The sequence below is a fragment of the Callospermophilus lateralis genome, chromosome 18 (assembly GCF_048772815.1).
Source record: "Callospermophilus lateralis isolate mCalLat2 chromosome 18, mCalLat2.hap1, whole genome shotgun sequence".
NCBI classification, from domain to species: domain Eukaryota; kingdom Metazoa; phylum Chordata; class Mammalia; order Rodentia; family Sciuridae; genus Callospermophilus; species Callospermophilus lateralis.
The window spans coordinates 11,846,953-11,869,982 of record NC_135322.1 but is presented as its reverse complement, the minus strand read 5'-3'; the positions used below and the strand labels follow the sequence as shown (position 1 = coordinate 11,869,982).

Below are 23,030 nucleotides of genomic sequence, written 5' to 3'. Positions count from 1 at the left end.
AAGATCTAAAGGTGAAGCCAGCCCAGGAGCCGGCTGCCTTGTTCACAACTCTCCTGGTCCTTAGCATCTATCCTTAACTCATTTATTCAACCATAAGACATTCCTTCAACACCTAGTGTGCAGCACCTGAGCCCTTTGGTGTGCGACTGGGACTCAGTAGTGATCCATACAGCCCCAGTCCCTGCCTCCTGGCGCTCCTAGACCAGAGGGAGAGACCGATTCATCAGCAAGGAAGGCCTAGGGCAGTCAAGGCCACAATGGGATAAGCACCAGGCAGAGTGAGCAGGTTGTGCTGGGAGGCGGAGTGGTCAGGACTGTCGTGGGAATCCCTGAGGAAACCTCTGATTCTGTCAGGGCAATCAGGGAGGACTTCCTGGAGAAGGAAACACAGGTGCTCCTGCCTAAATGAGAAGGTGGGTGGAGTGTGGAGATGCCTAGACAAATAAATAGAATGGACAAAAAGACCCAGAGGGGACAGGGACACATTCTTCTCGTTTTCATGGAATGCTGTTTGCCCGACTGGGGACACAGAGGTCACCAGAACAGCCCTGGCTCTGTCCTCATGGAGTTCCCGGTCCATAAAGAGCACGGGTCATCACGGTGACAAGCCAGTGCTCAGGGATAGGATGGGAACTCAAGAGGAGGCGCCTGACCCGCCAAGGGGGCCAGTGAGGACTTCCTGAAGGAGGGAACATGAACTGGACTTGGAAAATGACGAGCTGGTTAAGGAAGAGCAGGCAGAGGGGAGAGGGGGTCCGGGAATTCCAGAAACTGCCGACAGCTGTGGGTCAAACCGGAAGCAGAGAAACCCACAAACTAAAACAACAACATTGCAAAAGGCTGAGGACGGGCCTCCCAACCCCCTGCTCCCGGCCATGCCAGCAGGGCGAAGGTCTCCATTCCTAAAGCGAGAAACAGCGGGACGCTTGGCCCCAGAGGTGCCCTAACTCCGAGGTCCTGCCTAGGGGCTGGCCCCGGTCGCCGGGCTGGACACCACAGCAGCGACCCTGTTTTTCCGCCGTGTTTAATTCGGTTTCACAGGAGCACCAATAAATAATTTCCTCCCACCCTGCAATCTTCCTCCTGCCCCAGGCAGGGCCCCGGGACTGGCGATCCCGTCGTCGCGGGGCCACCCCCGCAGCACGGAGAGCCGCGACTCAGGCCAGCTGAGCAGCAGCCACCGCAGGGTTCCCGGGAGAGTTCAGAAGGGGCGGGCCCCGTTTCCGGAGTGGGCGGGGCCTTGGAGCACTACTGCGTGAGGGGCGGAGCATCGCCAGGACGTCCCCGGGTGGGCGGGGCCGCTCAGGGGGCGTGGTTCTCATCCGCCGCGGTGACGATGACGTCCATCCAGATGCGCATAGCTTCGGGGCTCGGGGCCACCATGTAGAAAAGGCGTTCGTAGGTTTTGACACAGAACGTCAGGCGAGGGCTGGGGCTCTGGAACAGGCAGGGTACAGGGTGGTTAGGACAGCTGACTCGGGCCACCGCCTAGCCCCCCCTCCAAATCTCGGTCCTCCTGGTTGGTTTGTGGGAAGTTAGTGCCCATTTATGAAGAAACTACTCCCAAACCCAAGCTGGGTAAATCCCCTGCATCCATTCTGTTTTAAACCCTGAGGGCATGGGTTGAAGCCTGCCCAGTTTGCAGATGAGAAAACTAGGCTGGAGAAGGGACCTCACTTTTCTGATGTCATACAGCTGGGGTTCTAACTTAAGGAAAGCCAGGGTTGGCTCCTCTCCACAGAGGATTCTAAACACTGCATCAGTTACCAACATTTATATTTTGAAAGAAAATAAGTCTGACACCATCGGGCTCATTCCAATTTGGTAACTATGGGCAGAAGCCAAGTAATGGCTGTATGATGTCCACGCTCTCAGTGGGCCTCAGTCCTACTCTGCCCTCTTCCTTCATTTATTCCCAGCTTGGCATGAGTTTCCAAGTGTGTGTGTGTGTATGTATGCTCACAATGTGTCATTGAGATACATCCTTAGACCTTTTTTTTACTTTGAGACAAAGTCTCACTAAAGTTTCCAAGGCTGGCCTGGAACTTGGAATTCTCCTGCCTCATCCTCCTGAGGAGCTGGGATTGATTACTGGCATGCACCATGGAACCTGGATTTTTGCTTGAAAACTTTTAACTTTTGTCCAAGAAAATTAACAGTGGCTGAGAGCCAGAGTCTAAGGTGTTTTTTTTTTGTTGTTTGGTTTTTTTTTTGTTTTTTTCCTGTACTGGGGATTGAATCTAGGGCATTTTACCACTGAGCTACAATCCCAGCACTTTTAAAAAAAAATGTTGGTGAGGTACCAGTGATTGAACTCAGGGACACTTGACCACTGGGCCACATTATCCCAGCCCCATTTTGTATTTTATTTAGAGCAGGGTCTCACTGAGTTGCTTAGTGCCTTGATTTTGCTAAAGCTGGCTTTGAACTCCCGATCCTCCTGCCTCAGCCTCTCCAGCTGCTGGTATCACAGGGGTGCACCACTGCACCCAGCCTAAAAAAATTTTTTTGAGACAGGGTCTTGCTAAATTGCTGAGGGCCTTACTAAATGGCTGAGGCTGGCCTAGAACTTGACAGTCCTCCTTTCTCAGACTCACAAATTGCCAGTATTATAGGCATTTGCCACCATGCCCGGCTAGAGTCTCAGCTTTTAACTTTTGTTCTCTGCAGTGCCATGAACTGCTGGTCTCTTATGCTGGACCCTGGATATCCTGACAGTAGCAGCTGTGGGTGGCTTTGCCCAGAATAAGCTAGAGACAGGGTAAGGCTCTGACTGAGAGGGCAGGGTGGCACTGAATGGGATTTCACCTTGAAGGCACAGCGTAAGTGGTCATAGTAGACTTCCTCAATGGCCTGGAAGTAGATGACACCCTTGAGCTTGGTCTCTTCCTTGTCTGGTGGAGGAAGAAGAGGGAGAAATAGAACTAGTGAGAGGCATGCGTCAGGCCCGGGTCACTGGGGCAAGTCTGAGACAGGTGAGAGTCTGAAGGTCCAGGAAGAGCCATGGCTGGGGAGTGAGTGGGTGCTGATGCTAGATGAGAGATTGGGAGTCTCCGAGACTGGACAATACTGCAGGCATCCTAGGTCCTCGAGAAGGGAAGGAACTCAAGGAAAGCTTGGGACCACCTAAAGACAAAGAGTCCCACTCCTGGAGCTGGGGTAGGGGAGGGCACTGATACTGCAGGTTCACACTCTTGGGCACGTTAGGAAAATGGGGTCTGGAACCCAAAACTATTCTAAACTGTCGATCTTTGATACTGAGGAGGCCGATGTGTGTGGATTCTAGGTCACTTAAGGGGAAAGGGACTGATCTGGACTCCTGGGCCCTGGACAAAAGAGGTGATTCCTGGGTATAGAAGAGGAAGGAACCAAGGGCCCCAAGTCTTCCACTTTCAGGGAGGGGGCAAGTGGGGGCCTGCACTTCGGAGCCCTGATGGAAGGGGCAGAGGCGACTCCCAGATGCCTGGGGTGGAGGAGGCCATCTGGGATACAGGGTAAGGCTCTGACCGACAGCTTCCAAAGTCCTGGGCCCCAGAGCTCCAGGCCGGGCTCACCTGCATAGTAGGCCAGGCGACGTGCCTGGCGGTCGAAGCAGAACCAGCGCTTCCTCCAGGTCTTGATGCGGCCACCCATCTTCACCAGGGGTCCTCGGCAGCAGCCACACGACACCCGCACATGAGGACAGCTTTCTGGGTTGTGGCCCCAACGTTCCAGGTGCTGCCGGAGATCCAGGACTCGGGGGCCTGGCGGGCGGGGTGGGGGCGCGGGTGGGGCCTGCAGAGTGCAGAGAAAAGGCCCAGGTGGTGGGACTCAGGAGTGGCTGAGGTGCTGCAGCCTGGAGCCCGGGAGGAAGCCAGGCCTGCTACAGCCTTTGGACAGTGATTTAACAACCACAATCATGAAAATGACCCCAACGGCTACATTTATTAACACTCTGCCTAGGGTTTGTGGGCATCAACTATGCCCACCCCTGTACCCCAGCTAAACCCCAGGGCACTCTACCGCTAAGCTATATCTTCAGTCCTTTTTAAATTTTTTTGGGATAGGATCTCAAGTTGGCTGGCCTCCAACTTGCTATCCTCCTGTCTCAGCCTCCCAAGTAGCTGGGATTACAAAGTAGCTGGGATCACAGGTGCACGTTACTGCACCGACTCTACCTCTGCGGTTGTGATGGGGCTCCTAGGAGCCCTGTTTTACAGATGAACAAATTGTGGCATACAGACATGAAATAATCCACTGGATGGCACACACAGCTTCTAGGTGACACAGAGCTTCTCCATGAAAGCGGAACCCCAGCAGTTTTGTTTTTTGTTTTTTTAATGCAGACTCTGGGCCATTCCAGAATAGGGGTCTGGGTGGAGGTGAGGCTCTGCATATCCCACGAACTGCCAGGACACTGATACTGCTGATCCACCAACTGCACTTGGACCATTGGGGGTTAGAAAACTCAAGTCAGGACAGAGGAAGAAGGCCTGAAGAGCAGAGAGGAGACACACTGGTTAGAGATAAGGGAGAGGGGACAGAGGGGACAAGGTGGGGGATGACCTGCTGCAAAGGAAGGAAAGACTAGGTGTAAGGAACCCCCACTAAAGCCGGCATGGTGGTGCATGTCTGTAATCCCAGTGGCTCAGGAAGCAACTTAGTGAGACCCTGTCTCAAAAAATAAAAGGGGCTGGAGATGTGGCTCAGTGGTTAAGCGTCCCTGAGTTCAATCCCCCGTACAAAACAAACACACGCCCATCAAGGCCTGGAATCTTCTCTGCATCATCTTACCAAACCCACACAGTAACTCTAAGGATCACCATACAGGACGGAAGCTCCCACCATGTGTTGGGCACTGTGCCAAGAGATCACAGTGATTATCTTGTTTCCTCTCCAGAGCAACCTATTAGCGTCCCCAGTTGACACATGGGGAAAATGAGGCTTCCAGAAAGGAAGTGGCTCCCCAAAGCCACCCATCCAGTTGGACATGGCAGAGCTGCGTTCCAATCCAGGTTAGCAGAGATGGGCTTAGGGCTCTCAACTCCCCCCACCCCCTGGCTGTGTCACCTCCACAGAGTCCCTGTCTTTCTGGGAGCCTCCAGGTCTCCCAGGTCCCTCTTCCTGGGACTGTTTGGAAGATGAGCTAGCTGCAGCCCAGACATTTCCTTCTGGGCACCAATCCCAAGAGACACTTGCTCCTCTGCACCAAAGAGCGTGGGCGCACGTGTAAGGACAATACATAGAACAGGGACTGTTTAATAAATGATGTGACTCCAAGGCGGGGCAAACTGCTTCAAAGTCGGAGCCCTCCATTTTTAATGAGGTTCAGCTTGTGCCTAAGAACCCAGAAGCCTCCACCACCCTGCTGGCTGCGTGGGGCCACCTGGCGCTGACTGGCATCTGACATGTTATCTGTTTGACTCATGGATGCTGCTTTTTGTTTATCATCCCCAATACACATCACCTTCCTGGAAGGCAGGGATTTTTATATAGGTCACTGCTGTCACCCAGGGCCTAGCACATAGTAGGCAGCTGATACATCTCGGGTGGAATGAATAATGGAGGGATAAATGGTTGAGAAAACAAAAAGCAGGTTGGGAATGACGTGCTCAATTATGGGACAAATAAATTCACAAAGTTTTGATCAGTAGATACGAGTGGAAAAGTATAAAAAGACTCAAAAGACATCTCAACAATAAAAAACAAACAACACCTGTGCAGAAGCAAGATCAGAGAGGGGGAAGGTGACCTTACTTTCTCAATACTGTATGATTCTTTATAACAAAAATATGTTCAGGCTAGATAAAATATATATATATTTACTCCATCACAATGGCATATGCCCATAATCCCAGCAACTTGGGAGGCCAAGGCAGGAGGATCACAAGTTCAAGTCCAGCCTAGGCAACTTAGCAAGACCCTATTTCAAAATAATAATAATAATCATAATAAAAACACTGGGAATATAGCTCTGTGGTAAAGCACCCATTACCACCAAAATAAGTAAATAAATAATTAGAAGTTTAATAAAGTAGATGTCAGCAAAATTCAGAATGTGAAAAAACCCACAGGATAAATGGCTCAAATTTTTTTCATGAATAAATGGCATTTAAAAAAAAAGAGAGGAGGAGAACAGTTAGAGACATTTTAGCCAAATGCTTGATTTGCTTCTGGATTCAAATAAACCTCCAAAAACATTTGAGACAATTAGAGAAATATGCATATGGAATTATATGACTGTATTATAGAATAATTAATAATCTCATGAGGTATATCCAAGAACAAGAATAAGAATTAAAATAAGAATATGGAGCAAGGTACCCGTGGGCGGGCCCCTGACACAGATGGCTGAACTGGGAAAAGAAATGGGGTCCTTTGGACTCCCCTTCCCTTATCAAGCCCAGGGCCCTTTTTCTGTCACATTGCAGGGAAACACAGAGTGAAATGCAAGACAGGACCAAAGCCAGGGGGAGGACCTGAGCAGGGAGGGTAGGAGAGGCAGGACTGACCATGATGGCAGGAAGAGCTGGGCCTGAGGAACTTTCTCTGCTCTTTTTCATTCCTTCCTGTAGATTTGAAATGAAAGAATCAATGAGAATGCCAACCAGGAAAATGTACTGGACCCCCGGGTCTGAGGGAGGAGGCTGGGCCTGGACCCCCGGGTCTGAGGGAGGAGGCTGGGCCTGGACCCCAGGGTCTGAGGGAGGAGGCTGGGCCTGGACCCCGGGGTCTGAGGGAGGAGGCTGGGCCTGGACCCCCGGGTCTGAGGGAGGAGGCTGGGCCTGGACCCCGGGGTCTGAGGGAGGAGGCTGGGCCTAGACCCCGGGGTCTGAGGGAGGAGGCTGGGCCTGGACCCCGGGGTCTGAGGGAGGAGGCTGGGCCTGGACCCCGGGGTCTGAGGGAGGAGGCTGGGCCTGGACCCCGGGGTCTGAGGGAGGAGGCTGGGCCTGGACCCCGGGGTCTGAGGGAGGAGGCTGGGCCTGGACCCCGGGGTCTGAGGGAGGAGGCTGGGCCTGGACCCCCGGGTCTGAGGGAGGAGGCTGGGCCTGGACCCCGGGGTCTGAGGGAGGAGGCTGGGCCTGGACCCCGGGGTCTGAGGGAGGAGGCTGGGCCTGGACCCCGGGGTCTGAGGGAGGAGGCTGGGCCTGGACCCCGGGGTCTGAGGGAGGAGGCTGGGCCTGGACCCCTGGGTCTGAGGGAGGAGGGCTGGGCTGGACCCCTGGGTCTGAGGGAAGAGGACTTGAAGTAGGGTTTCCTGTTCCTAAAGAAGAGCGAGGTCTCACCCTGGCCTTGATCAGTCGCTCCCTCTCTGCGATCGCCTGATGCAGAAGCTTCTCCATGTGAGCGATGTCTGGGTGGAGGGCCCTGCAGCTGGAACCAGGGAACAGAGATTGGCGGGTTACCAGGCCTGGGCCTCTTCCTCCCATCTCCCCACCCCTTCTCCCTGATGTCTCACCTGTTCCCAGGGCCACAGTTTAGCAGCTGATAGAGCGGGTGTCTCTCAGAGGCCTCCACTGCTGGTGTGAGAGTCGATGCCTCAAGGGGTCCTGAGGGAGAGGGGACCAGATGAGGAGACCAGGACACTCCCAGGCCCAAGTCCCTCTGCTCCTCCCTGCCCTGTCTCCATAGTCTGCAGCAGGATGGGAGGAGATGGGGGCAGGAGAGTAGGTGGGAAATGGGAGAGGCCCTCACCGGTACAATGGAGGGACAGAGGCCGTGGGGATCCTCTCTGGCTCGCTCTCTCTCCTCTTCTCCGGGGCAGGCTTCCAGTCCTCTGGAGGCCAAAGGAGCCCTGAAAACATGCAAGGCCCAAGCACTCAGGAAGAGGTGTTCCATCTCAGCAGAAAGTTAGAGAACTGCCAAGTAAAACTACCACCTAATGGGCACAGATCAGAAATCTTTTTTTTGTTGTTGTTGTTTGGCACCGGAGATTGAACTCAGGGGCACTCCACCACTGAGTCACATCCCAGCCCTATTTTGTATTTTATTTAGAGACAGGGTCTCACTGAGTTGCTTAGTGCCTCGCTGTTGCTGAGGCTGGCTTTAAACCTGCTGGATTTACAGGCATACGCCAATGTGTCCAGCAAAAATCCGTATTTCCCCACCCACCCACAGTGCTGAGGATGAAACCCAAGCGCTCGAACAAGCCAGGCAAGCACTTGACTACTGAGTTACATCTGCCACCCTCAAACATCCTACTGTCAACATGAGTCAAAGCAGCCAACTGCAAAGGCCCACACTTTATATAAATGGTGTCTATGGCACCATTTATATAGTGTCCAGAGTAAATTAATATAGAGCAAGTAAATACAGAGGCAGGAAGTAGACTAGTGATCACCAGGGACTGGGAGAGATGGGCAAATTGAGGAGTGGTGGCTCTGGGGTGCAGGGTTTCTTTATTTTTTTTGGCAGTGCTGGGGATTGAACCCAGGGCCTGGTGCATGCCAGGCAAGCACTCTACCAACTGAGTTATATCCCAGCTCTTTGGGGGTTAATGAAAGCATTCTGAAGTTGAGCTACACATGGTGGTGCACATCCGTAACCCCAACTAGGGAGGCTGAGGCAGGAGGATCACAGGTCCAGGCCAGCCTGGGCACCTTTGCAAGACTCTGTCTCAAATGAAAAACAAGGGGCTGGGACTCAGCGGTGGAGCACTTGCCTAGCATATGTGAGGCCCTGGGTTCCATCCTCAGCACCATATAAAAATAAATAAATAAAAAATAAAGGTCTTGTGTCCATCTACAACTAAAAAAGTATATACATTAAAATTTTTCTTTAAAAGTGAAAAATAAAAAGGGCTTGGGATATAGCTCAGTTTTTAATAAATTTCCAGTACAGCAATAAATAAATAAACATCCACATACATGTGGATGTGTATGTGTGTGTATATATACATACACATATATAAATGCATAAATAATATATCCATATATATATAATAAGGTGAGAAGTGCACAGACTTACACACGTGCATCTGGGTACAATGTACATATATTTACACTTGCATACCAGCCACCCACATGGAGACACAGAACAGGCCCATCACTCCAAAGGCTTCCTTGTCCCTCTTCCTGGCCAGTGACACATCTGTCAAGGGACCATTCTTCTGACTTACGAAACCACAGATACATAGTTCCACCTGTTCTGGACTTCATAAAGAAGAATTACAAGTTGGCCGGGAGGTACTATCTCGTAACACAAGTGGCACTTACCAGAATGTTCCGTATGATAATTCAGCTGTGCATTTGTTTGATGTGATTTTCCACACTTGTCTCGTTTCAATTTTAAGTTCTTTTTTTTTTTTTTAATGGCTGGCATTTATCAAGAGCTCATTATCTGTCTCCAGCATACAGCTTTCCCTCCTTATCTGTGGGTTCTGCATCTTTGGATTCAATATGATGCAGGCCAAAAATATTTGCGAGAAAGGAAAACTGTATCTGTCCTCAACATGTACAAACTTTGTTTCTTGTCCTTATTCACTTAACAACGCAGTACAATAACCATTTCCATTTCCATCATGTGTAAGTGTTATAAGTTATATTGAGTGTTTTATGGAATACAGGAGGATGTGTCCAGGTTAACTACAAGTACTCCAACATTTTATATAAGGACTAGAGTCTCCTGAGATATAGGTCTCCTTGGGGGTCCTGGAGACAATCCTTTACAGTCCCAAGGGACCTGGCACTCTGCAGGCCCACTTAAGCTCCTAAAAGCCCTGTGAGACCAGGTGTGGTGGTGGCACCTGTAGTCCGAGCTATTTGGGAGGCTAAGGTCAGGGGATCATATGAGTCTGTGAGTTCAAGGCCAGCCCTAGCCAGGTAGGGAGACTCCTATCTCAACAAAACAAAACAAAACCCCCTGAGTTGGGAAATGTTCGCTCTACTTCACAGAGAGGAAACTGAGACTCAAGTCCCTGGGCTTTCCTTCAGCCACATTCCCAGCACTTCCTGGCTAGGAGCTCTTGGATAATTGGCAAATGGGACTGGGCAATGCAGATCCCAGATTTGTCTGCATGGTGCTTCCATTCTAAGGAACTGAGTGAGCCATCCTACAAATGAACCCATCATCAGAAATTACTGTGTGACAAGAGAACAGAATACTATCAAAAAGGATCATCTTCTAATTAGAAAACCATGAACAGCCTTCTGAACACCAACTCCCAGCCCCAAAGGATGAGTTGTTCAGGGGAAACTGGGGGGAATGGTGCTTCAAGTGGAAGGATCAAAGTACAAAGTAAGTACAAAGGCCCTGAGGCAGAAAAAAGTATAGAATGTTGGTGGATCAATGCTGAGCACAGTGAATAGGGAGGAGTTATTCAGGGAAAACTGGGGGAATGGTGCTTCAAGTGGAAGGATCAGTAAATACAAAGGCCTTGAGGCAGAAAAAAGTATATAACATTGGTGGATCAATGCTGAGCACAGTGAATAGGGAGGAGTGGTGAGACATGCGGGCGCCATATCAGCACTTGCAGCTCATGGTGAGGAAGCCTGGGAAGCCACTGACGGCCTTGGGAACAGAGGAATTAAAGCAGGAAGGATGAGGATCACTCTGGCTGTTGTGTGAAGAATGAATTATTATTGGGCTTGGTGTGGTGGTGCACACCTACGATCCCAGCAACTCAGGAGGCTAAGGCAGGAGGATCGCAAGTTTGACGCCAGTTTTAGCACTTAGCAAGATCCTGCTTCAAAAAATAACAAGAAGGATGGGGATATAGCTCAGTTGGTAGAGTACTTGCTCGCATGCACAAGGCCCTGGATTCAATCCCCAGCAACACACACACACACACACACACACACACACACACACACAATAATAATAATAATAACAAAAATAAAAAGAGCTGTGGATGTAGCTCAAGTGGTAGAGCACTTGCCTAGGACATGCAAGGCCCTGGATTCAAATGCTAGCACACAGAAAAAGAATAAATTATTGGGAAAAAATAATTAAAATGGGAACATTAGTGAGAGGCTGATACAGTTACAAAAAATAAAAAAAAATAAATAGATGAGGGTGAGGTGAATAGATCAAGGATGAAAATAATTATAATAATACTAATAAGTAGAGAAAGAGCAGCTCTCACTGAGCATCTGCTGTGCTCTGGCCACACTGTCTAGCAACATAGCTGACACTCCAGCTTCTCAGATTTCCATAAGAACCAGCTAGAAAGTTAAATCTATTAACCGTCACCCAAATAATAACAGGTCCTGCTCTTGGGGGCTCTTCTGAGAAAGATATGAAATTCTGTATCTTAGGCTGAACCACGTGAAATTGCCAGGAGTTGTTTCTCAGCTCCACATAATAATAATCCCACGAGGCACAAAGGGAGAGAATGGTTTTGAACAGACCCTGGCCTATCCTAAATGCTAAAAATGGAATATTGTTATTAATGATCATTAATAAATATTAAGTAATAAACATTTTTAAAGTAATTTTAAATATTAATTCATGAATATGAAATATAAATTATGTATAATAATATGATAATACAATAATTATATGCTTATATTGAATATAATAGTATTTGGTTATATAATAGTAATTAACATTGTTTGCATAAATGTTATTTTTTGCATAAATGCATACCCATGCACACACACACAAGTATTCTTCACAACACTGCTTAAACTGCAAAACCTTCCATCATTTCCTACAGAGGAGGGCAGCTCAATGCCCCACAATAGAATTGTGTGCCACACGGAAGCCAGAACATTGTCATGGCTGGGACTGAGGTTCTGTGGCAGAGCACTTGTCTAGCATGCAAGAGACACTGGGTTCCATCCCCATCACCACCTAAAATACAATAAAAAAGAACACAGGCTCTGCAAACAGAATGCTTGGGTTCAAATCCTAGCTTTGGCACATGGCACCTAGCTAAGTAACTTAACCTCTCTGCCTCAGTTTCTTCACCAATAAAATGGAGATAATCTGCTTGTAGAATTGTTGCAAAAATTGAGTGGGTAAGCCAGGCGCGGTGGCGCACACCTGTAATCCCAGTAGCTTGGGGGGCTGAGGCAGGAGGACTGTGAGTTTAAAGCCAGCCTCAGGAACTGCGAGGAGCTAAGCAACTCCATAGGACCCTGTCTCTAAGTAAAATACAAAATAGGTCTGGAGATGTGGCTCAGTGGTTGAGTACCCCGGAGTTCAATTCCCAGTATCTGTCCCCCTAAAAAATTAAGTGGGTGGGAAAAAAGTTAAGTGGGTGAATCTATATGAAGCATTTCTAAGTATGTCGGGCACTCTCCAAGGACTTGATAAGTAGCTGTTATTACTATTGTTACTGTTTATATTATTATTACAGCCATTAAAAATGATGAGGCTGGGGTTGGGGTTATGGCTCAGCAGTAGAGTGCTCACTTAGCATGTGCAAGGCCCTGGGTTCGATCCTCAGCACCACATATAAATAAACAAACAAATAAATAAATAAAATTGTTAAAAAAAAAGACAAAACCAGAGTCTCCCAAAAGAACTCAATGTTTAAAAAAAAAATGATGAGGCAGCTCTAAATGTATCAACAGAGAACAGTTTCCATAATGGAGAACGATAATAAAAAATTAAAAACAACAAAGGAAAGACAGTGGAATGAATCTGACATCATTTTCCCTGTACCCATACGAAAACAAAGCAGTGAATCCCACCATCAAGAATCCGTAAGAATGGGATCCTAACTAGAGAAAGATATTCCATGTGTGGATAATTATATCAAGCTGGATTCTGCTGTCATATATAACTTAAAAAAAAACCCACAACAACAATAACAACAACAACAACAACAAAAACCCCCAAACAATTAGCTAGTACATACATTTTGGGGTAAAAGAAGTTTACATGATATAATAAGAGCTAAGTGCTTACAGAAATAAGACTTTTTTTCGTGTAATATTTACCCTTACTTCATTCATAGCACTTGGATATTTTCTGCTCCATTTCTTTAAAAAAAATAAATAATAGCACCAAGCCATTGAATAAATGTTTAAGCCATTAAGAAAATGGAGCTCCCGGTTTTGGGGGTTGTTTGTGTTGTGGTGCTTGGGATCAAACTGGGGCCCTCATGCAGAAAAGCAAATGCTGTGCCACTGAGCTACACCCACAGCTCAAGGGGCCCCCTTTTTACAGAGTTCTGGAAGGATCAAGAACCAAGCAGCTGCCCTACTTCTGGAGAGAGGGCCTAGGGGCCTTCAGGGACACAGAGACCTTCTTACCCATACACCCTGTTTGGTCACTTTTAAAATTTACTTCTGGGTTGCACATGCTCTTATTTCTTCAGGGAAGAGGTGGGGTGTTAGGCAGAAGGAAGAAAATAAATAAATAAAACTGGAATCATCAAATACCCCTTGGTCAAGCTTCCCTATCTCCCTCGCCCCCACACAGAGCCCCAGTGGAAGTTCTGGACTTGGGCTCTGCTTTTAGGCCCTCCCTCCCAACTGACCAAACAGGCGCATGGGCAAAGGAAGCAGGGGAGGCACCTGCAGGGAGCTGTGGACAGAGAAGAGGCAGGAAGAGGTAGAGGTGGCAGCAGAGTGGCTGGCGGGGTCCTGAAGCACTAGCAGCTGCCGGTCTGTCTTCTGGGTGAACAGCAGCTGGGGAGAGGATGCAAAGATTAAGGGGAGATGAAGAGAACACAGAGGCACCCCCAGTTCTCAGATGGAAAAACAAAGGCTCAGTCACAAGAGGAGCTAGAATGTGGTCCTTAGTGTCTAGTCTCCCAACAAAAGCAAGGGCTGTGGGCACCCTGCACTGCTGATCCCTGAGGAGGAAGGACTGGGGCCTGAGCTTCTGAGTCCTAGGATAAAAAGAAATGGGGTGGGGAATTCTGGATCCCAATAGAGGAAGGCTGGGGCCTGGACCCCCATGTCTGAGGGAGGAGCACTGGGTCTGAATCCCTGGATCTGAGGGAGGAGGGCTGGGCCTGGATCCTTGGGTCTGAGGGAGGAGGGCTGGGCCTGGATCCCTGGGTCTGAGGGAGGAGGACTGAGGCCTAGATCCTCATGTCTGAAGGAGGAGGACTGGGCCTGGATCCCCATGTCTGAAGGAGGAGGACTGGGCCTGAATCCCTGAGTCTGAGGGAGGAGGACTGGGCCTGGATCCCTGGGTCTGAGGGAGGAGCACTGGGCCTGGATCCCTGGGTCTGAGGGAGGAGGGCTAGGCCTGGATCCCCATGTCTGAGGGAGGAGGGCTGAGGCCTGGATCCCCATGTCTGAAGGAGGAGGACTAGGCCTGAATCCCTGGGTCTGAGGGAGGAGGACTGGGCCTGGATCCCTGGGTCTGAGGGAGGAAGACTGGGCCTGGATCCTTGGGTCTGAGGGAGGAGGACTGGGTCTGGATCCCCAGGTCTGAGGGAGGAGGGCTGAGTCTGGATCCCCAGGTCTGAGGGAGGAGGGCTGGGCCTGGATCCTTGGGTCTGAGGGAGGAGTGCTGGGCCTGGACCCCCATGTCTGAGGGAGGAGGAATGAGGCCTGGATCCCCATGTCTGAAGGAGGAGGACTGGGCCTGGATCCCCATGTCTGAAGGAGGAGGACTAGGCCTGAATCCCCGGGTCTGAGAGGAGGACTGGGCCTGGATCCCTGGGTCTGAGGGAGGAGGGCTGGGCCTGGATCCTTGGGTCTGAGGGAGGAGGGCTGAGGCCTGGATCCCCATGTCTGAGGAAGGAGGGCTAAGGCCTGGATCCTTGGGTCTGAGAGAGGAGGGCTGAGGCCTGATCCTTGGGTCTGAGGGAGGAGGACTAGGCCTGGATCCCCAGATCTGAGGGAGGAGGGCTGGGCCTGGATCCCCAGGTCTGAGGGAGGAGGGCTGAGGCCTGGATTCCTAGATCTGAGGTGGGGAGCCTGACAGGCATGTAAAACCGCCATACCTTTGTGAGAGCTTGGTTGGGCTCAGAGAAGTCCCCACCAGGTGTTTCCTGAAGGCGGTTAAGCTCGAGGAATCGGTTCTGTTCCTAGGGAGGACATCACGGCTTACCACATGGTGAAGCCAAAGTGGGCCATCCCCATAGCCAGGAGGCATGATCCAGGGAGATGGTGGGATACCTGAGGGAAGTAAGTACCTGGGACAGGTCTCCAGGGAAACTCACCTGGGCCAGGGCCCGACGGGTCTCCTCCTTCTCCTGGCTGAGCCCCCGGCTCTCAGCCACCATCTGCTCCCCCAGAGACTTGAGCTGCTCCTCCAAGACCTGGATCCGGCGCTGCAGGGCCACCCCCCCGCCACCCCGGTTACTCAGCTGCTCCAGGGGCTCCAGCCCACCCTCCCAGAGAATCACGTCCTCCCTGTGAGTCCAGAGAAGGTGAGACCTGAATGTTCAGGGAGGGGCCTGCGAGTTTCTTTTCCCATTTGGGGTTCTAGGAGAGATCCGAGGTGGGTGGGAGGGGAAGGAGGGAGGAACTGAGATATAGGCAGAGGCCTAGGGAGATAGCAACCCCAGAGCGTCACACAGAACAGAGACAAAGGGACAGACAGGGGGGACAAACCAGAATAGATCCAAAGAATGGCAACCAGGACAGACCTCGAAGACAGAAATGTAGAGAAAATGCAGAGAAAGAAGACAAGATAGAAACAGGAGACAGAAAGAAGGACAGTCCTGACCGAAGACGGGAAGAGAGAGGGACAAGAAGATCCAGAAGCAGAGGTGGGAGGAGGAGACCCCTCCTCAGAACTTTCTAGTCCAGAAAGTGGGAAACTGTGTGAAGTACCCACAGAACCTGTCAGACCCTGAACGTGAAGCTTGCAGGTCAGACTAGTGACCACATCTGTTTGGACCAGGGACCGAGAGGCATAGAGCGTGGTGGCCAAGACTGCGAAGGTTCCAATCCCAGCTCTACCTTTTAGAACTAAGTGACTTTGAGAGATAATGTAAGAACTTTGACCTTCTGCTTCTTCATTTAAGATATGGAAAAAATAGAACAGGACTTGTCGTGGCCTGTGTGAGGATTCAACAAGTGAAGACCCTGGGACGCTCAGCTCCGGGTGTGACAACCAACAGTTCAGTCAGCTCAGCGCGCAGTGGGGGAGACAAGCGGAATGGCCTCAGGGGCAGCGTTAGTCACTGACACTCACCCTGTGCTGGGCCACACTGGCCTGAAGTTCCTGGACCTTGGGGTCCGGCAGCTGGAGCCCAGGGCGGTCCCGCTCCTCCTCCTCCTGCCGGCTCTCCCGCTCCAGCTGCTGGAACTCCAGGTCCTCATAAGCGCGCTGGGCCACATCCAGCTGTTCCCTCATCTGTGAGTGGGGACATAGAAAGCCTGGAGGAAAGTTGTGGCTGCAGCCTGGATTGTTGGTCAATGAGGAAAGAGGGCTGAGGGGCTGAGGGAGGAGGCTGGAGTCTGGCCCGTGGGGCCTGGACATCAGGTTCTAGAGAGGGTCCAGAGGGCCTTACCTCCTGTACCCCCTGCAGAAGTCGCTCCCGCTGGTCCTCTGGCTGGGAGTCCAGCTGTCCTTGGGCCTCTTGAAGTCTGTGGCGGAGACCCTCCACGCGGTCCCGCTCCTGCCTTAGTTGCCTCTGTTCCTGAAAAGCGACCAGACTCAGCTTCAGACTGAGCTCAGAGAGGGAAGCAGGCCAGCAAGGGCAAGACCAGCCAGACCTCAGACCCGGCCTGGTGTCAGCTCCCCGGGGGCAGGACTCTGACTGTCTGGTTCGCTCCTGTGCTGTACCCCCCAGAGGAGGCTCCAAGTCAACAGTTGTTTGGGAAATAAATGAAGGAGAAGCCAGGTGCAGTGGCACATACCTATAACCTGTTACTCAGGAGGCTGAGGCAGGAGGATCACTAGTTCGAGACCAGCCTCAGCAACTTAGTGAAATCCTAATTCAAAAACAGAAAAAAAAAAGAAAGAAAGAAAGAGAAAAGGGCTGGGATGTAGCTCCATGGTAGAATGCTTTCCTAGTAGTCACAAGGAACTGAGTTCCATTCTCAGTGTGGCAAAAAAAAAAAGAGAGTGAAAGAGAATAGGAAGGAGGGAAGGGGAAAAGAAAGAAAGAAACAAGGAGTGAACGGGAAACATAGCCACACTAGGTAATGCTGGGTCCCTAACCCAGGCCCTGCCCTCCAGTGGGACACACAGCCATTTACAACTGAGGTCAGAGCAGTGAAAACAGAGATTCGGGAGCCTGGGGTAGCCAAAGCTTCCCAGATATGGGGATTTATTTATTTATTTATTTTTTTGGTGCTGGGGATCGACCCCAGGGCCTGTGCACGTGAGCCAAGCACTCTACCAACTGAGCCATAGCCCAGCCCCTGGGATGGGGATTTTAAAGCCTCAGATCAAGGAGCATTTAGACCTGGGGAGACACAGGGGGCTGGAGGGGCATTTGGGACAGAGGGGCAGCATGACCTAGTACACAAGAATTAAAAGTGCATGAACTTTGCGGGGCAAACCTCAGCCAGGGAGAAGTGGGAAGGGAGGAGGGGCCTGTGGGACACAGCAGCGGGAGGGCTGCCCAGGGAGCTCAGTCAGGTTCAGGCAATGGGGAGCCTTGGAAGGAGTGAAGGGATGGAGCAGGGATGGAGCAGGGCTGGGCACTGGAATCCCTGGGGAGAAGGAATAAGAGGGCAAAGACCAGCTCCTGCAGGAGTCCTCAAAGCAGTGAGTGAGCTGGGCCTGGCAAGGGGGATGGGAAAAAGATGGACCAGAGACACACTGGGAAGCAGAACGTGGTGACTGGTGAGCTTGGGGGTAACAGAAAGGGAGGCATGTAGGACCTGGTGACCAAGGGGCAGAGGGACAATCGATGTGGAGAAGAGTTGCCAAGGACAGCTTTAGAAATGATGAATAAAAAGAAGCAGACTCCTGGCTTCTCCTCAGAGGAGGGCTGAGGCCCGGACCCCTGGGTCTCAGAGAGGAGGGCTGGGCATGGGCCCCTGGGTCTGAGGGAGGAGGCTGGGCATGGGCCCCTGGGTCTGAGGGAGGAGGCTGGACCTGGACCCCTGAGTCTGAGGGAGGAGGGCTGGGCCTGGACCCTGGGTCTGAGGGAGGAGGGCTGGGCCTGGACCCTGGGTCTGAGGGAGGAGGGCTGAGGCCTGGACCCCTGGTCCTGATGTAGGAGGCCTAGGCCTGGATTCCTAGATCTAAGGGAGGAGGGCTGGGCCTGGACCCCTGGATCTGAAGGAGGAGGGCTGGGCCAGAACCTCTGGGCCTGAGGGAGGAGGGCTGGGGCTGGACCCCTGGGCCTGAGGGAGGAGGGCTGGAGGCTTGGACCCCTTCAGTCTGAGGGAAGAGGGCTGAGAGCCTGGCCTCTTGGGTTGGAGAAGAAAAGAATACCTAAAAACCCTTATCCTAAGAAGGCAGGCACATAGATAGACCTCAGGCGAGAAATCAGGGTTGGAGAAATATGAGGTGTTGGATTCTAAATGAGAGCCCTGGACCCAGCTCCGCCAAATGCCAACACACATGCTACTTGCCAAGAGAAAGACTGATAAAATTACAAAATCACATTTTCCAGGCTATAATTATACCGAATCCAAGCAATGATCACTGATGAATGGTAAAAATCCTTAGGTAAAAGATTATTAAAAGAGATCAGGACACCCAAAAATGATGTCCCTGATTCTCGCTCAGAAAGCACAAAGCACATCTAAATCTGATTGAGCCTCTATAGCTAAGCAACCACTTGCTCACGGCAACAGAGGGCCACTGAGGGTCACCACAGGCATGCAATCAGCCACATTCTGCCTATGGAATAGGATACTTGGTTTCTTCAACAGACAGCAAGGAGCAGACACCGTTGGTGAGAACCAGTGGTGCTGAAGTCACATGAGACATCACAACCAAGCTCGGCACTCAGTCTGATTCAAACAAGCCCCCTGTTAACTGATGTTTTTGAGACAATCCAGGGAAAAATGAAAATGGACTAGAAATAAGACAATAATAAAACTTATTGATTATTAAGGTAGGGGCTGGGGAGTAGCTCAGTGGCAGAGCAATTGCCTAGCATGAGTGGGCCCAGGGTTCCATCCCTAGCACCATAAAAAATAAAATAAAAATTGGGGCTGGGGATGTGGCTCAAGCGGTAGCACGCTCGCCTGGCATGCATGCGGCCCTGGTTCGATCCTCAGCACCACATACAAAGAAAGATGTTGTGTCGGCCGAAAACTAAAAAATAAAACATTAAAAAAAATTCTCTGTCTCTCACTTTCTCTTTAAAAAAAAAAAAATTCCTAAGGTGAGATAATAAGATGTCATGGTGATATTTTTAAAAAGGAGATCTTATTTGCAAATGGTACATGCTAAAGTATGTACTAGTTTATGATGTTGGGGATGTGCTTTTAAAATTAGGGAGCAGGAAGCAAACTGCAGGACATGAAAGAAGAAAGGAAGATTTATGATTGTGGAAGTCAGGGAGCACAGGGCATGGAGGCTGTCTGCCTATTTGATTTTTGTGGGTTTGAGATTTTTTCCTAATATGATATTTAAAAAGCAAAAGCAGTGGTAGTCAAGGAAGAAGGTCCAGTGAGTCAGGTCTCCAATCACAGTCAGGGAAGGAGGAGGGAAAATCTGTTCTCAGCGTGTCTGCATCTGGGAAACAGGGACCACCCGGGGACCCAAGTCACCAGAAAAAAACACCACGAATTACCTCCCTCCATGCACACACGCAAGGAAGGAAACCACTGGAAAAGAAATAGTAGGTGAACAAACCTGTTCCCGCTCCTGGCTGCCGGGCTCCTCGACCACCTGCTGCCCTAGCAGCTCCCGGAGCTGCTCCTCCTCCCGCCGCAGCGCCACTCGCTCTCCAGCCAGCTCACCCCGTATCAGGGCCACCTCCACCTCCATCTGCAAGGTCCGTAAGTCCCGGGCTGAGGCTTCTGATGCCTATGAGGGGCCCAGGAGCCTGAACTCCCGGATTCTGAGGGCGGGATTCTGGGCACCCGGTTTGGAGGAAGGATGAAGCGAGGAGGGCTGGGAGCTGGCCTGGCAGATGAGTTGAGGCCAGTCTTCCCAAGGGGGTCCAAGCCTCACCTGGATCCTCAGCTCCTTCTTTTGACGCTGAAGCTCCTTCAGTCTCTGCTCCAACAGGGCAACACGAGTCACTGCCTCCAGCTTCTGGGCTTGGAGCCTCCTCCGGGCGGCTCTCACCCCTTCCCCATAAGGGGTGCAGGTGGAGGGCGTGGCCGGCATCTGTGCCCGAGGCGCGCCCTCGGGCTGAAGTTGGAGAGGGCGGGTCAAATGGAAAAGGTCTAGCCTCCTGGTCACTATAGGTCTGGTCCCAAGCCCACATCCCTCTCTGGGGTTCGAGGTCAGCCTAACTCCACCACCATGCTCATTATCTGTAAGGCCGGTGGGGGAAGGGGCAGACCTGGGGACCTCTGTATCGTCGGGGCTCACGGTTCAGGAAGGGGGTACAAAGCCGATTCATGGAAGGTGATTTTTGTTGTTGTTGTTGTTTGGTTGGTTTTTAAATTTAGGTCCCATTCTCTTTGCGTCCCATGTCCCATTTTTTTCTCCTCACGTCTCTCCAAGTCTCTTCCCCTGTCTCTGAGTTGTCTTCTGTCTCTGAATCACGAGGTCTCTTTCTCCCTGGGAGTTTCTCCCTCTCTCCGGGTTTCTGTGCCCGTATTTCTCTTTTTCTGAGAAATTTCACCCTTTGTTTCCGGGTTGCCCTCTGGGTCTCTAACCATCACTCTGAATCTCTGGGACTCTTCCCTCTCTTCCTCTGTCCTTGCCTCCCTCCTTCATCTCTCAGTCTCTTCTTGGGGTCTTCGTCTCAAGGGTCTCTGTGTCTCTCTCTGGTTTCTATCTCTCAGTAGGTCTGGGGCTATCTAGGTCCAAGTCCAGGTTTGTCTCTCCCTATCTCTGGGTGTCTCTCCCAGTGCCTGTATCTGTGTCTGGTCACCGGTTTGGGTCAGTCTCTATTGGGTCTGCTCGTGGATCTGTCTGGTGCTGTCTCTGTTTCTCTGTCGTCTTTCCCCATCTCTGTGTTTTTCCCTGTCTCCAGGTCTCTGTCCCTCTGGTTTCTCTCCACCGGCCTGTGTCCGGTCACCTGTTTGGATCTCCCAGTGGCTGCCGCCCTAAGGGCCCTCACCTCCTCCCGGCTGCTCTCGGTGCTGCTGCCTTCTCCCACTTCTTCCTCTTCCTCAGTCTGCTGCTCAACTCCTTGGCCGCTAGGAAGCTCCGCCGGGACCCCGGGGGCCTCCTGTTCGCGGGGCTCATCGGGGTGATCATAGGGCTGGGAGGCCCCTTGGGGCTGAACCTCTACGTCGCACTCGGGGACCGGCGGGGACCCGGACCTCTCGTCCGGGCTACTGGGAGTCCCCATGGCCGCTTCGGACTCCTGCGGGGTGGGCGTGGTCCTGGCTCCGGGGCGTGGCCTGGAGCGTGGGGGCGTGGCCCAGGGTCCCCGGCGCCGCACCCGACGGCCTGGCCCAGCGGAGTGCTATGGGAGGCTGGGCCTAGGAGTTCAAAGGACGGCCCTGAGCTCTCCGAGGGCGTGGTCTGAGCTTCCAGGGGCGGGGGAAGAAGTTGGGACGAGGTCGAGGGCTCCAGAGGCAGCACCCCGCTGTAGGCGGGGCCGGAATTTGAGTCGGGGTCCTGGCACGCCCCCTGCCGGACTCTGCGACCCAGAGCCTCCCTGCCACCCAGGTGTCGGGCCTTGGACTTGCCCAGTGGCCCCCGACAATCTCTTGGGCCACTTTAACGCGACCCCTTCTCTTCCCTTGGTACTCAACGCCCCTTCCTCCCCGAGTCCGGCAGTCCCGACCCCACTGTGCAAGGGACCAGCACCCACATCGCGTCACCCAGGGATTCAGAGACCGGGCTCCCGGTCTTCCCCTCGGGACGAGGCTGGAGCCAAGCCCTCCTTTTCTCCCAGGAACTAGGCTCCCGAACTCCGGCTCCCGCCTCCCGCGCGGGCCCCGCAAGCTGAGTCCCCTCCTTCCCGCAGCCCCGGCCCCTCACCAGCTCGCTCCGCTCCGCGCTCCCGGCACTGCGGCTTCTGCCACGGAGACAGGTGGCTGTGAAGAGGAGGAGAGGCCGCCCGTCCCCCTCCCCAGCAGCCCGGAAGTGGAGGGGGGACAACAGGTCCAACAGCTCCGGAGCGAGGAGGGAGCGACCAGCTCGCCCCGCCCGCGGCATCAGGCCTTCCGGGCCCCACCCTCGGAGAACCCAGCACCGCGACCTCCCACTCCGCCTCCAGCGCTCCCATTCCTGTCCCCTGAAGGGCTGCCCGGCCACCTTTGTATACCAGCCTCCCTACTGCCCACATTCTAAGAGTTCTCAAAGGGAGATAGGAATGAAGATGGAGACTCTCCCCTCTAATGAGCCCTTTCGAAGGGCCCCAACCGGTTTAGGGAGCTGGACAAGGGGAGAGGGGTACTTTGAGTCAGATACCCGCCCAGAAATACAGGGAAGTGTGCCCCCGCCCCACACACATTTTGCTATGGGGCGGAGGACAGAGGTTAAAGGTCTCAGCCAGACCTTTTTCTCTCTGGGCAAAAACAGAAAATAAGTGGTACATGAAACCAGGTTATTAGATGTCAAGAGCTGTGCTGAACATTTTACACACGCTAATTTGGTTTCACCCTCAAAGCAGCCCATCTAGAAAGAGGGATTACTATTCCCATTATATACTGAGGGGAAACTGAGGCTGGGGGGAGAGAAATGCATCCAAGGTCTACACATTGGCTTCATTCTTTCAACATCCATGTTCTTAACCATTATGTAAATTGTCACTCCAAGTCAGGAAGCACCTAAGAGATCATTCCAAATGATACCAACAATAATAGCACTCCTAGGGAGTTGGCCATTCAGGCAGTGTGCCAAGCACTCATATTTATGGACTTATCAGATCTCCATGACACCCTATTATTATTATTTCCATTTACAGATCAGGCAATTGAGGGCTGTAGAGGGAAAGTACCTAACTCTAGGACTCAGGACCCAATAGTGTTCTGATCCAAGGCCATGAGAGCACCTGCCAGATATGTTGGCTTCTAATCTTGTGAGTTAGAAATCTCCCCGGACCTGCATCGCGCCCAGCTCCCGCAGCCTTTCCAAGGGACTAGAACCAACTCCAAGCACATCCACTCAAAACCCAGCTGGTTCCCCCCAGAAAAGAGGCAGATGTCAGA

At 51.9% G+C, this 23,030-nt stretch overlaps 1 protein-coding gene across 1 annotated transcript; it reads right to left on the bottom strand.

The window, feature by feature from the left end:
* Positions 1 to 1,008: 1,008 nt before the first annotated feature.
* Positions 1,009 to 21,345, bottom strand: Phldb3 (pleckstrin homology like domain family B member 3). The gene is made up of 15 exons (XM_076838718.2): positions 20,987 to 21,345; positions 19,924 to 20,106; positions 19,603 to 19,737; positions 16,349 to 16,477; positions 16,030 to 16,191; positions 15,050 to 15,160; positions 14,831 to 14,914; positions 13,446 to 13,559; positions 7,675 to 7,774; positions 7,439 to 7,529; positions 7,266 to 7,353; positions 6,492 to 6,548; positions 3,555 to 3,774; positions 2,809 to 2,894; positions 1,009 to 1,437 (listed from the first exon to the last, which is right to left on the bottom strand). The coding sequence occupies exons 1-15, from the start codon at positions 21,218 to 21,220 to the stop codon at positions 1,303 to 1,305; spliced, it is 1,929 nt and encodes a 642-aa protein (XP_076694833.2). The 5' UTR covers positions 21,221 to 21,345; the 3' UTR covers positions 1,009 to 1,302.
* Positions 21,346 to 23,030: the final 1,685 nt, after the last annotated feature.